Source organism: Thermobia domestica, chromosome 6, assembly GCF_964235325.1.
Source record: "Thermobia domestica chromosome 6, izTheDome1.hap1.1, whole genome shotgun sequence".
NCBI classification, from domain to species: domain Eukaryota; kingdom Metazoa; phylum Arthropoda; class Insecta; order Zygentoma; family Lepismatidae; genus Thermobia; species Thermobia domestica.
In genome coordinates, this window is record NC_137459.1 from 146,504,450 (window position 1) to 146,519,715 (window position 15,266).

The 15,266-nt window shown below is 33.8% G+C and overlaps 1 protein-coding gene across 6 annotated transcripts in view; it reads left to right on the top strand.

Annotated features, from left to right (window-relative positions):
• The window catches only part of LOC145688249 (uncharacterized), a 277,974-nt gene that overhangs the window by 122,234 nt on the left and 140,474 nt on the right, over nucleotides 1–15,266 (top strand). For all 6 annotated transcript variants that reach the window (XM_081762192.1, XM_081762195.1, XM_081762194.1 and 3 more), the window contains 2 exons: nucleotides 2,321–2,362; nucleotides 6,070–6,123. In XM_081762192.1, coding sequence (XP_081618318.1) covers nucleotides 2,321–2,362; nucleotides 6,070–6,123 — 96 coding nt within the window. The remainder of the gene's footprint in view (nucleotides 1–2,320; nucleotides 2,363–6,069; nucleotides 6,124–15,266) is intronic.

Genomic DNA, 15,266 nt, shown 5'->3' on the forward strand with positions numbered 1-15,266 from the left:
TACTGAAGCTACAAACACAGTAGAAAGAAATATTTAAACAAATCCAGGTATTCGCAAAATTTCAACATGCAAACCGCGGAATGTGTTCTCAATTGTTTTATATAATGTTTCTAAAGAAATATGTCAATGACGAGAAACAACATCGTATTACTGTGTCACTTCTACACTGTACTAGAACTCACCAGTCAATATCGGGGACTGTGTTTCAAAAATGGCGGAAAACAAGTAGAAACATGATTAAGAGACAAACATATTATAAGGATATAGGTAAGAGTTTCCTATCATTCTTGAACTAGATGTTGCTGAAGGTTGTGTTTCGCACCATCAAGAAATACTTCACAGTAAATGTTGGGGAGGACGACAAAAAAATTATGAATTTTTCTAAATGTTCTGTAGTTTATTATTCTTATTTTAATATTAGAATCTTCGGTAAGGGTAAGCATGCACACCACAAGCTTTTTCAACACAGAAAAATGGTCGGTGTCGTAGTAACGCAGAAGTGGAGTCGAACTAACGTCAAAATCGGTGTTAATCTGGTAGTCTGACCTTAAATTTTAACAGAGAGTATTGAATTAACACCAAAACAGTGTTACTTACACGTATTTGACCTTGGATTATGACACAAATGGTGTATGGAAATTATAAGGAAATGATGTTGAAATAACACAGGGGCTGTGTTGTATTGATACTTTATGGTGTAATATTAACACAAAATAATTAACACACTACACACTGTGTTACTTTCTTCGTGTTGGTGCAACACCACCCAAAGTAACACTCAACACTTTTCCCCACACTACCGACACTGACATGGTGTCGAATCAACACCGAAAATACTAATACAGATCCGAATTTAACACCGCTCAACACCGGTTGAGTGCTAAAAACGTAACACACCCCCTGTGTTAAACGCCAACACCGCGGGGTCTGTGTTGAATTAACACCGCATAGTGGTAGTCATGCTGGAACCATTGCCCTGTGTTACGCATGCTGGAACCAATTGAATTGAATTAACACAACCATGTTTTACTGTGTACTCGGAACTGTTCTTACCTATCTACGATGGCTTCATTTCTCTTTCTATTGGGCTACCTGGTTAGGTCAGTTCTTTTTCTGTCTTGTCTTCAGGCCTATATAAACAACTTCTTTCAATACTATGGCACGGCCATTTTGACTCCATAGTTGAGATTTCAACTCTGTTTTGGCTGATCGTAAGTTCGATCGAAACGGCGTAAACTTGTTATAAATATAACGTCCGTGGTTCTTTTGTGATTCATCCATCTTCTTCTCTCACCTTGTTACCTTCTTCCCATCATTTTCCTCCATCACCTTTTTACCAACACCACATAGTTATATACTTCCTTCACCTACACTTTCTTACTTTACTAAATTATCTATACTTCCTTCACCATTATCAATTTTTATTTACATATCACAGTTCCGGGATGCATACTAAATATTACAATTTATTAATAATATCTTAGAACAAAGTTTCAACATATGACTTACTGTGCATCTCTGTAAGACGAGGAAACCCCATGTCAAGCGTTAGGAAGATTGCTAAATACACAGAAATGTTCTCACTCTCAACACAGTGATCATACTCCACATAATCAATGGTTCTAGTACTTTACTGTGGTAGTAAATTTAACTACATACCGTGGAATCACTTAATGAGTAATTGCAGAAATCTGCAGTCAGCTACATAATCACTTGTAATGGTGTATTAATCTCCCTTCGGTGTTTCTGAATTATTTGTTCTTATGACAAGAATATAACCGTTAGTCTTTAGTCTTTTATTAAACCCATTCATCATGAAATGCTAGATGGATATACTAGGTATTTCTAGTCCATGGTGGATCATTGGTAGAACGTTCCACATCTGATTTGTTACACCCTGGTTCAATCTCCACTGTCCCCAAGTGGGCTTAGTAGTAAACAAAAACCATGTGTGTGAGTGTCCTCTGTGTTCTCCCGTTTCCCCACACTTTATTTATGATTTCTTTCAATATCATAATTACTGTCTACCTTAGCCTCAGAGCATAAACGTGGACGTGAAACTAAAACGAATGATGCATTTCGTTATGTAAAACGCAAATCCAGTTCCATATTAACTGCACTCTAAAATCATGTATGTACGTTACATTGTTATTTTCAATAAAAATTATACTTGTAGTGTAATCTAAAATTAGGTTTCTTACTGATATTGCTTTCACAGTTCAGAGTAGGCTATTGAATTTACATTGCAGTATAAATTTCTTTGTATGATATTTTTTCGTATATTCATTATTTTTTCGTAAATTCATTATTTTCGTTTCAGGGTCAAAACGTAAATCAACAAGAAGGAAGACACCGACGCCAGGTAAAAAAGAGTGCATTTTATCTAATTTTAAATCTATGAATTTAATAATTAAATAAAACGTTTATTCTTTTCACTCAATTTATCAAATAAATATTGACAATTAATTTCTTCTAGTCATAACTTTGGAATATGTAAATAAATTTAAATACCCCAAATGTAGACAATAGTGATCGTTCCATAAATTATTAACTAGCATATATAGATAACTAGCATTAACTATAACATATTCATCTTTATATCATGTGATATTGAAGAACATGTGAGATCATTTTTTTTTTTTACATTTCTTCGGAACAGACACGGTACGTGATACTATTACCGACAGGCTACAGGCGCGGCTATCTTTGATCAGTGACAGATGCTCTGTCAAAAGTTCAGCGTTGTTTTGATTTACAATCGTTCTTGTGTAAATGACACTATTTAACAAGGAATGTTTGTAATTTTCTTTGAACTGAAAGAATGGAAAAATTCGAACAATATTTTGAGGGAAAGTCCCAGAAATCATTTCAAGTTTGTGACAGTTAAGGTTTGATCACGTAGTAACTTTTTACATATCGATATCTTCGTCCATCCAATACTTCTCCACTTTTAACATTTTTTAAAAAAAATATAAATGCTTAAAATAAATTATTTTCGTTTGAAGAAATGTATGAGAAATGCACACCTATGTTCTCCAAAACACTATAAAACTTTTTCAACACAACAATAAATATAATTGAATATTTTAAGCTTATACAAGCTGAACCTGCGCTCTCTACACTACGCATCATTCACATATGAGCATGAATCTCCTTGTCATTCCTCACAACAATTGTAGATACATGTCCCTTTACAGACACAAGTGAAAGACGCATTATATTAAATAAGTGCAGTCTTGTTCAGCAGTGTGTTTATTTTTCTGATTTTATTTGCAAGACGTATGATTATGATTGTGTGTCAAAGTGAAAGACGTTTTGATAAAAATCTGCAAGGAGTACCATAAAGAGGGGATTTTTTTCAATTATTTTTTCAATATCTCGCACCATTTGCAAGATTGCTTACTTCCGATTGGAGTTTCTAATTCACCTATTATCAGTGTTTTCTTTCTTTCTGCATGCAATATGTCATAATCAAATACATTACATATACAATTAAATATAATGTCAGTGATGTATGGTGTTCATTGGACAAAACAATCCAAACAATAAAGATTCATCTTAGCTTGTAGAAATAATTATTCTTCGTGACGGGCTAAATGGCCTTAGATGCCGAAAGCCCAGAAATCTAAATCCTAAATCCTAAATAATTATTCTTCGTTTGTCATTATCATTTGGGCATGAAACAAAAGTCAGAAGATATACAACCCCTTTATACAACTGTGTTGTGTTGGAATGTCAAACTCACAGGACAGGACGTTTTTTTTTTTAAAAAAAATCAACACTTCCAGTGTACCCCTAAAAATGTAATAAAGAAATAACGGTCATGTTTTTTAAACATTCAATTAGAACTGGACAATCTACACAAAATTTGGAATCGACCAGAGAAAACTGCGTGTTTCTAGCACTTGTGGTTTTCGAGATCTCGTTGTCGAAAGGATTGGAGACAAGCATATAAACCTAGCATTTCAATATATAGACTAGCTGAGCCTGCGCTCTCTACACAGCGCATCATTCCCAAAAGAGCAGGAATCTCCTTGTCATTCCTCACAACATCTGCACAGATCCCTTTACAGACACAAGTGAAAGACGTCTTTATAAAAATCGGAAAGAACTATCATAAAGGGGCATAAAGGGGAGATTATTTTTCAATATCTAGCACCGTTTGCAAGATTGAGCCTACTTCCGGCTGGAGTTTCTAATTCATGCATGATCAGTGTTTTCATTCTTCTTGCATGCAATATGTAATAAGCAAATACATTACATAAACAATTAATTATAATATCAGTGATATATAGTGTTCATTGGGCAGAACACTCCAAACAATAAAGATTAGTCTTAGACTGCAGAAATGGTTATTCTTTGCTTTTCATTATCCTTGAAACAAACTCCTGAGGGATATACAATCACTGTACACAACGATGTTGTGTTGAAATGAATAACTCGTAGGTTATTATTATTTAAAAATTTCAAAACTTACAGCGTACTCCTAAAAATGTAATAAAGAAATAACGACCATGTTTTTACTATTAAATTAGAACTGGACAATCTTCATATAATTTGGAATCGACCAGCAAAAACTGCGCGTTCCTAGCACTTGTGGTTTTCGAGATCTTATTGTCGAAAGGATTGCGGACAAACATATTAGCATATTAATATATAGACTAGATTAACCTGCGCTCTATACACAGCGCATTATTCACATATGAGCATGAATCTCCTTGTTGTTGCTCACAACGTCTGTACGTGTCCTTTTACAGACACTAGTAAAAGACGTCTTGATAAAAATGGGCAAGATGTACTATAAAGGGGAGAATTTTTCAACTATTTTTTCAATATATTCAATACCATTTCAATACTCAACTATTTCAATACTCATTTTCAACATATTTCGCATTTTCAGTGAGAGTAGGATAGAAAAAGAAAGATGGACGTTGCTGTGACGATGAACGACTCATAACAAATTGTAGATCAATTTTGAGATAATACAAACTAATATGTTTTCTAATTCTTATAGTTTTCACTTTCGTGCAGAAAACTTAACATAATCCGTAAATTCTAATATCATATCGTCATCAACTTGAGTTTCTTTCTTTAAATAAAGTTAGACTTTCTTTCAAAAATGCTTAATTAACATTGCCCTATTTCTTTTGTATTTGTTTTCGCATTCATCTATGAATAATCTCAAGATGAGACTAATTTGTGCGAATTGCGTAAGGTATGAATGGAGTTTAAAAAGAGGTTCACGTTTAGAATACTGCAACACCGGAAAATTGCATAACGTACGGAAAAATGGAGAAATAATAATAATAAAAGATCATATAACATTTAATCAGTTTAAGAATAATTTCTCGCCAAATGTATCTATATTCCAATATTAAGACACTAAAAATGTCTCACAATTTGATTAATTCTCTGAAGAACCAGTCCATTCTTCCGTTAGAAAGTGACGATACATATTTTCTAGTTGTATGTTTCATCTGCAGAAGTGAAAGGACATAGTGACTATGGTACAATGTTCCCCTGTGGTGCGATGAGTCTCTGGTTTATTCCCCGTCCACGCCAGATTGTGGAAAACCATTTCGTGTACCTGTATTTTCGAGTTTCTCCCGTTTCCCCCCACATTCTCATTTCACTGATTAATTTGAAATCAATCACTTTCATTCGTCATCTGTTTCCTTTAGCCCAAAGTGTATAATCGTGAGATGTAAAACCAGAAATTTCATTTCATTTGAATTTTCACCTGAATGACCAACAAGTTCATTAGTTCAGATTAAATTAATGGCGATATGAAAACTGTAAAGAGTTGACAGTAAATTTAGAATACTGTATCTATTAATATTTATATGGAGTGTAGATTATACAAACTATTAGCAGCTATATACCTTGGAAAGATATTTGTAGAAAAAAAAACTGTAATATGTATATTAGCAGGGAACAGTATTTTAATTTATTTTACAAAAAAGTATATACAACAAATGAGTAATAAGTAGTTTATATTATTACATTACGAATAAGTAGTCTAGTTGACAAACCGAACTACAAGTAGTTAAAGAATATTTTTATTTTTAGCGTGGCGTACGTGGAGGAAGAAACCGTTCCCAGAGAGAACGTGATGGTCCTGAGGTAAATACCAATACATAGTTTTACATAATATATATTTTCCTATGATACTTCAATGTTATGTAATCAAAATGTGTTAATTCATTGTATCTATAACAATGAATTACACACAAGGATAAATCAACGTCTTGTTAATGTAAACGTTGAGTAAAATCCTTGAAATGTATTCATTGTGCACATTAAATTTGAAAGTATATCTTTATGACAAAAATAATAGCTTGACAAATAAGTAGCTAAGTGTAAAAATAATAATTGGATATTGACTTTTTTGGATCAAAAGATCCTATGTATTTGAATCAAAAGTTTTCTTGTACGCATTATGTCTGGAGAACAACATATAGTGTAGCCAAATGCAAACTATCACTTGATTCAGTGGTGTGCTTTATTCCTTAGAAAATACGAAAATTCGATTTAGAGACCGTTGAAAAATTTTGCGGCCCCTGATCCAAAAACTAATTATTGGTCAATATCGCAATCTTTTTGATCCATTTTTTGGACCACTCCTAAAATTCTTCTCTGCGCAGTGTAAAATTAATTATTGGCCAAAATCGTAATCTTTTGATTCATTGCTTCCTTAAAATTTTTGTTCAAGTAGAGGTGTAAAAATTCTGGCTTTGGGGTGCGAAGCTTTTCATAGGGGTGCGGAGCCGTCTCATGGGGGGAAAACTGAAATCTTTGCTTGTTCGACCATTTTATGATTTTCATGTTTACCGTAAATATCACATTCGTTTCCCTAGAGTGGAAATGCACACCATAATTTACAACATTCGGTACTTGTGAGTCGTATGTTCAGTACTGGTCTGCTGCTCTGCAACCCACATATCTTGATTGTCGTTTTGGTTGCCTAAATATTTTATCACAACCTTACTGGTTGCCTAAATTCAATCTGGCGGGAAAGAAAAATATACCATAAACCAATAAACTGCTACTCAGCCATCTTGGTTTTGGTATCAAATCTTGCTCACATCTTATTTTGCATTCGGGAAATATTTTATTATGAGCTTCAAAGAGTTCAGTGTACAAAAATAAAACCACAAACGGCTATTTTGGATGTGATGTTAGTTTAACATAACCATTTACAAAATTTATTTCTTTCTTTACCCTCGTATCGTGTCAATATTTTTGAATTTAAAAAAAATCTTGTGGATAGCGTTTAAAACGTTCTTCCACTTGCATTTTAGCAGCTTCAATAAATGCGATATATAATTACAATGAGGTTTTAGTTTATTAATAAATTTTAAATGATAAGTTTTTAACCGAAATCTTCTACGCTTTCAGAATAGTTATCACTAAAACTATTAAAGCTCTTACTAAAACGTTTTTCTCATTGAACATTTATCCAATAGCTCTATAAACAATTTGTTAGAACTTTAAGACCCACTGCACTACAGATTTCCATTTTTTCTTACCTAACAAATGACCGATATCCTTTGAATCTTGATTTTTTAGGACTTTCCTTCAGAATGCAGTAATGATATGCTTTATTTTTTGTACTATAACGGATAATCAAAGGTGGAGCGTACTGTTATCTCTACACTTAATTTTATATATTTAAAAAGTCTCCCTTCCAAAGCAAAAGTGTTGCGGGAAAATCTAATTTCTTTCTTACAACAGTTCTTTTGCTAAGCCCTTGCATCCCTAGTTTCAAATTGAGTCTTTTTTTAGCTTCTGTTATGTTGTGTGAAGCCTATAAACCTATAATTGTAGACACATTGCTATTTCCAAATACCCTAAAAAATCCAGCCACTGCCACTTTGTATTTCTACTTGAAATTCTCCGTTTCCTTAATCCGTTTGTGGCCGGGCAATATTTTATACTATTTTTGATATGCACTCTGCCATTCTTTGCGAGTATACACTATCGTATTAGACTTTCTAATCTTAAGTTACTTTCTGACAATGATGGACTTTTAAATTATCTCGATGGCATCAATATATTATCCCCTTACATTTCCCCCATATTCGAATCGTATTATTTAGTGAGGTAAAAAAAAATGACAAATTTCGTGTCTTTAACATTCAACTGTACTACAAAACACATACCAACAAAGAAAAAGATTTAACTCTCTTTCCTTTCTTAAAAGGTGAATATTACAAAACCTCTTGTTATCCACATCTACAGCTCAAATATGTATATAAGATTTGAAGTTCATAGGTTCAAGGTATCGGAGATCTGGCGAGGGGTGAGACAATAACATTCATCCTTGTCGTTTCCTATTCGGGACTGCATTTCGTGAAATCTTTCATTATATACTGTTCAGACTGTATATAGTTCGTCCACCACAAACTTTGCTTAGTCACATACGTTTAATAACTATAGATAGTAACTTAGGTGAAATCGATCAACTGTCAACCAGGTATTTACAATTTGACAAATACTCGAAAATAAGTGGAAATACAACCCCTCGGTACATCAATTATTGATTGATTTTAGAGAGACCTACGACTTGGTTAGGAGGGAAAAGTCCAACATTCTTATAGAATTTGGAATACCGAGAAAGCTAGTTAGATCAATTAAGGTATGCCTAAATGAATCCCAAAGTAAAGTCCAAATAGGAAAATTCTTGTCCATGAGCTTCACATCGAGAATTGCCTGAAGCAAGGAGATGTGTTGTCGCCATTATTATTCAACTTTGTTCTGGAATACGCTACAAGGAAAATCAAAGATGGCAACCAGAGCCTAGAGCTAAATGTTATTCACCAGGTTATGGCATACGCTGGTGATGTAAATGTGGTAGAGGATAATAGAAGAACAATAGAAAGAAATGTAGAGGCCTTATTAACCGCTTCCAGGGACATAGACTTAGAAGAAAATGCAGAAAAAAATAAATACATGGAAATTTGCCGGGATCGTAATACTGCAAAAAATGGATGCGTCAATATATAAAATAATACTTTCGTCAAAATAGATAATTTCAAATATCTAGGATCAATATTAACAGACTAAACTATATCCACGAAAAAATCAAATGCCAACTAAAAGCAGGAAGTTCATGTTATTCTTCAAATCAAAACCTTTTGTCGTCTCGAATTCTGTCGAGGAATTTGAAGCTTAAAATGTATAATACAATTGCGAAACATGGTCGCTTACTCTGACTGGAAGTATTTGAGAATAACATTCTGAGGTTAATATTCGGACCCAAGAGGAAGGATAATGGGGCATGACGGAAACTTCATAACGAGGAATTGCATAATATACCGTTTACCAAACATTGTTCGTGTCATCAACGAACTCACTGTGTAGCTCAGGTGGGTAGGTCATGTAGCCAGAATAGAAGAAAGTAGGAACGCTTTGAAAGTTTTTACTGGAATTCCAATCAGGAAAAGACGATTAGGAAGACCTATGTGCAGATGGGAGAGTAATATTAAGATGTATCTCACAGAAATATGAGTATAAAATAGAAACTGAACCCAGTTGTCTAACGAAAGAACTCAATGGAGAGCTTTTGTGAACGCGGCATTGAACCTCCGGGTTCCATAGGCCATAGAGTTCGTTAGTTAGACAGTAACTTACGTTTCTTCTTAACTTTATACTCCAGATAATATTGCACTTTTCAAAACAAACCCACTTCTCACTTCTCAAGCTTTTCAAATGCGATAAAATCAGTTTTTAAATTTCTTAACGTTTAAATCTGGTGAACACATTGTACCTCGATTCGGAAATCTCTCCACGCGAATTTATCTCCTAATGAACGAAGTATATTACGCCAATACTGCAATGAGCTAAAGAAGTCTGCTTCAGCTAAAGCAAGAAAAGAAAGAGAAATTGATAATAAAATGTAACTAATCACTCGAGGATGTAAATTGGATTGCCTATGCAACTGCAAAACAACATGTTGCAGTAATTTAAGTAGCAAAGTCTGGTATAACTTTCTGTGGCTCGGTCTATACATGGGAAGGAAAGCCAGCCGCTTGTACGGGGTAAAATTTTGCAGACTAAGTATGCACAACATATGTATCATCTATCTATCTATCTATCTATCTATCTATCTATCTATCTATCTATATATATATATATATATATATATATATATATATATATATATATATATATTAGTCACCAAGGTAGTATTAAGATGGATCTCACGTGTATGTGCACAAATTAAATTATTTAACATTTTAAACATTAAACTAATACCTAATTTTATTATCGATGATACACTTGCGAAAAATAGTTATAATCAATGTGATAAATAAGACTTTTCCAAAAGCTTCTAAGTTGAAGAACATATACGACAGTCAATATCATCTGGAGCGAAATATGACCTCAATAATATGATTTGTATAAGTAATAGTATTATACTTAAATGTGATAGAGGTTTTCAGTTGCCGTCATAATATGTACAGTCAGCGACTGTAAAAAGTGGAGGTTGGATACATAAGAAATGATAGCTTTTTCCAGTAGCAGAAAAGTTTCACTGTATGCCTGATAGTTGGACAACCAACATGACAGCAAATACATGCCCGAAAACATAACATGCCAGGATATTCCTCCATTTGGAGGAAAAAGTATTACTATCTGAGAGCATCACTTAGAGAAACAATCACGAGATAAATCTGCAAAAATTCCATTCACTTTAAGATCAAAGAGATAGGAATTAATGCAAAGGAAACGAAAAGAATAATACGCATCATGTAGAGACCGAAAACGTATGTAAAGCTAAACAAAATGAGAAAAGAAGAAAAGAGGGAAAGGAAATAGCAAAAGACATGGGAATAAATTAAATTTTAACACTTAAGGATAAACAGTCTCCGTCTTTCCCCCTGCCCCCTGTATTGTCTTGGTTTTTCTCCCTTCATAGCATAAATCTCTTTCAGTATCAAACGCGAACATCAGTTATAGTTTTTAATTCCTTGAAAAAAAAAATGTAACTCAGTCTAGGCTCAGACTCGAACACAGAATCCTTAGAACGACAGTCACACACGGTACCCACTTATCTACACAGGCTCTATCAACTGCGTTTATAAATAACCCATTACACGCGCTGTTATCAAATGTGTTAAGTCAGCCATTGTCGGTGAGTTACCCCAGTTACACTTGAAGTTTGAATTTTATTTACGGCCTTTAGCTATCTACAGCAACAGCCCCCATGTTTTCATTAAAAGCGTTTGTTCTTTTAGATTAAATCCAGAATAAATTAACCTATTATGAATTAATCTCTTGGGTGGACTAACACACACACAAACAACCCACAACAGACACACACACACACACACATAATTACATTATATATATACATGGGCGGTGATTAGAGGGTGCAAAGGGGGCAGTTGCCCCCCCCCTTTTTTGAAGCAACCCATTAATGTATATATCGTAGTTTTATTTGGAAATATAAAGTTTTTGTATGCATTACTGTTTCATAGAAAAATGGTGCTATATAATATTTGCTGGTGCATGAGTACGTATTGGTTGTTTTCCCGTGAAGTTAAGAAAGGTAGAGGAATTTCGTTTTAAGTGCGACGGAAAACAATCCAAAAATTCGAGCATATTTTCAATCCAGAGATATAGAAGCCAAATCTGTTAAATTCATTTTCAGTATTGTCAGGAAACGAAGAAGTGATGCCCTTATGTTTCAGAATTGTTGAACAATTTTCTAGTTTAGTGGTCCCTACTTAATACAAATTAATGAAATCAACCACTAAACAAAAAAAGCTGTTCAACAATTGAAAACATGAGGCATCACTTTTTCTTCGTTATCAGACAAAATTCAAAACTAGATTTAGCAGGTTTTGCTTCTATATCCCCTTCTTATAAGGGCTCGATATGTTAGTCAGCCGCTTTGAAACTAATTGAGAGAACATTTCGCAAAAACAAAAGTATTTCACAAGTTATTCTTTAATTGAACAAAAATTGACAATTCTTAAAATGGCTTCTCTTCTTTCTAAAGTAAGGAATATTGATTAAAAAGAGCGTAATAAGAAACAACAACTACCTTTTTCATTATTTTGTAATGTAGTATACGAGTGAAGTGGTGTGTGTTTAGGGGTGTAAGTGTATATACAATTAACTTTAGTGAATTCAACATAATTCTAGGTTTTAGGATTATTTTGTATAGCAGGAGTGTGAAGTGATTCTAAGTATTGTGTTTTGATGTGTTCCAAGAAAGTTGAAACTGCACCTAATGGCAACGAACATGTTTCGGGAAGCTGCAAAACCAAATACTGCTTTAAATGTCGTAGCATATGGTTGTAGTATTTACTGTCTTTCATTTTCTAAGAGTAATAACATACGTTTAATAGCATGTCTGGAATTAAAAATTAAGTTGTTCAATTACCGCTAGTTTCAGTATAACATCTACAAAACAAGACTCGATATTCATTACTATGATTAATATTATCCTTTCTATTTATTTGGTTTGCAAATTTGTAATTAAATAATCTGATTACACAATTTTCCAGACAGAATTTTAAGATGTCCATGAGCAAGGAATCAAATCTCTTCTTACATTTTCGTTATTTAAGAGTACAAAGGTCTAGTACCTATTTGCGCTAGCCTTGTCAATTTACTTAATAAAATATGAAATACGATATATCGTGCTTTAACTGAAAAAAATATAGTATCCTATTAGTTATACAACCTTTCGTCAAAGTGTTAGAAACAACCAGGGAAACTAAGATTGATATAGAAATATTCAGATCATGTCTTGCCCCCCACTTTTAACGTCCAATCGCCGCCACTGTATATATATATATATATATATATATATATATATATATATATATATATATATATATATATATATATATATATATATATATATTATTGATTAATGATTAAATGAGTTATTTCGTAAATTTTTGAAACGGGTCTTGAAGGAAGTCGTCGCAACAGTAATGACATCTCGTAGCATTGTTACGTAACACACGCAATATAAATAAAGCTTCAAAAGCAGAAGTCACAGGTTGTGGCGTGGATAATTCGGTAAGGTGTCTGCTTCTGGAGTGGGCAGCGCGGGTTCGAGTCTCGAGTACACCGATAACTTTTTTCTTTCAAAATACATTTCTATATTTTTATATATGTTATTAATAATTGGTTTCTTGCATTTTTTGTAAATTATCTTAAACTAGAGGAGTTTAAATAAAGTCAGGAAGGTTAAGACACATATATATGATTGCTTTATCCGTATATGCAGTCCAGAGATGGAGTGGGTCAGTGGGCCACGGGTCAACAGAACGTGACCCACGGCGAACCACCGGGACCTACTCTGGCCCACCGATCCATTCTGACTTAACAACGCATTACAACCCACCGACCCATTCTGCTCAGTGCATTGTAGACAGCTTCTGAACACTGGTGAATTTGTCTACGTTTTACTCTCAAGGCATCCTTTTTCTTCTTTTTTTCATTTGTTTCTATTGAAAAAAGAACTTCAGGCAATCTTAGATATTGATATTTGCAATTATAATAATAGCAATAGGACTTATTAGTTAGCTTTGAGACGCAGCCTGTGACTTTTTAGAGGAGCTAACTACTGAATAAAAAAATGTTTGAACCGTACCATACCGAATGTATATACCGTACTTTACACATCAGGGGTTACTTTGCACAAAATATGAAAAGAGATTCACAGTCCTCTGTCGGCAAAACCATGAACAGAAAAGAGGAAGTTTCAAGTGGCACCGTAAGATAGAACATCTAACTGTATTTTGGCTATAATGTTGGCGGTTAACATCAGTTCTAATTACCGAGAGGGTTCATTGTTGTAGAGGTATGGAAAGCACTCACTGTAAAGGCCGCCAAAATTTGAAAGATATCACGTACAAGATTTTCCGTCAAAGTTAAGTCAGTTTCGTAGAATACTACTGTGGATAATGGAACTTCGATGCAATCAGGGACGTATGCAGGAATTTATTTCGGGAGGGGTCCAAACCTTTCCGGGGGAGGTCCAAACACAATTTCAGGCTAAATTATATTAAAAATTGTAAAATTGCCCCTAAAATTAGACTAAATTTACAAAAAGTAAGGATTTCGGGGGTCCGGACCCCCAGGACCCACCCTCTGTGTACGTCCCTGGATGCAATAGTTGAAATTGAAATGTGAAACGTTTTAAAGTCATAAAAAAGTAAAACTGGGAGAAGGCAGTTTCAGTCTCTACTCGGGGTTCCTTTGCACCGGTCCAAAAATACCGCTTAGATAGGAAATAATTACTACTAGAACCTACTGCATTCTAAATTTAGGTAAATGTCCTATTTAGGAAGATGTTGGAATGAATTTCTTGTTGATAAATAAATTATGAACAGTGGCGGATTCAGAAAAGTAGTTTGAGAGAGTCTTCAGTCACAAATACTTCTTTTTTTATATATAGAAATGACTAGACTTTTTTGGGGGCGGGGGCCTCCGCTTATACGCATAGGAATGACTAACATTAGATTTTGAAAAGGAAATCATGCAATTTGGGTATTTTCATCCTGAAAGTCCCAAATCCCGTAAATGTCCCACTAATTACGGTTGGGGTGATATTCTTGGACATAAGGAAGAACCAAGGAAAATCAGTTCACGGGGATTTTTTTCTGTCCCTGAGCTATGGGGTTACTTTGCACCAAAGTTTATATTTCAATAGCTATGGTTATACTGAATGTTTACTAATGAACTTGCACTAATGTTTTCCTTATATATCTAGCTATTATATGTTTAAAATACAGTGTTCTAAATAATTACGTTTGTAACTTAAATGCAATTTTCTTTAAAATGGCTTAAATCTTGTGCAAAGTACACAAAGTCTTACGGTACTAAGTTTCATCTCACTAACGCGAAGTACTTTGTTATGTATTTTTAACCCTCTTTCCTCTATTAGGATACGCATTTTAATAAATATGACGTGACAACAACCCAGTTTGAGGTAGGTGTTAACTATGTTAAAAACTTCACACCGAACGGTTCAACCATTTCCTTTACGTTAAACAATGTGTTTTTCATTTGTATAATACAGACGTACCCTCATGAAAAAAAAAATGCGCGTATACTGTAACAAACGATTTTTCGCAATTATTCCATTTTCCTTACGTTTATGGGTAAAATTCAGTTATTAGTAAGTGGAGATAATAGAAAGCAATCCATCCAAGAAGATATTTCCAAAAAAGATAATAAAATAATAAAAATATAACAAAAAACAAAATTATGCTCGGTTTTGTGTATACTGGCAATAA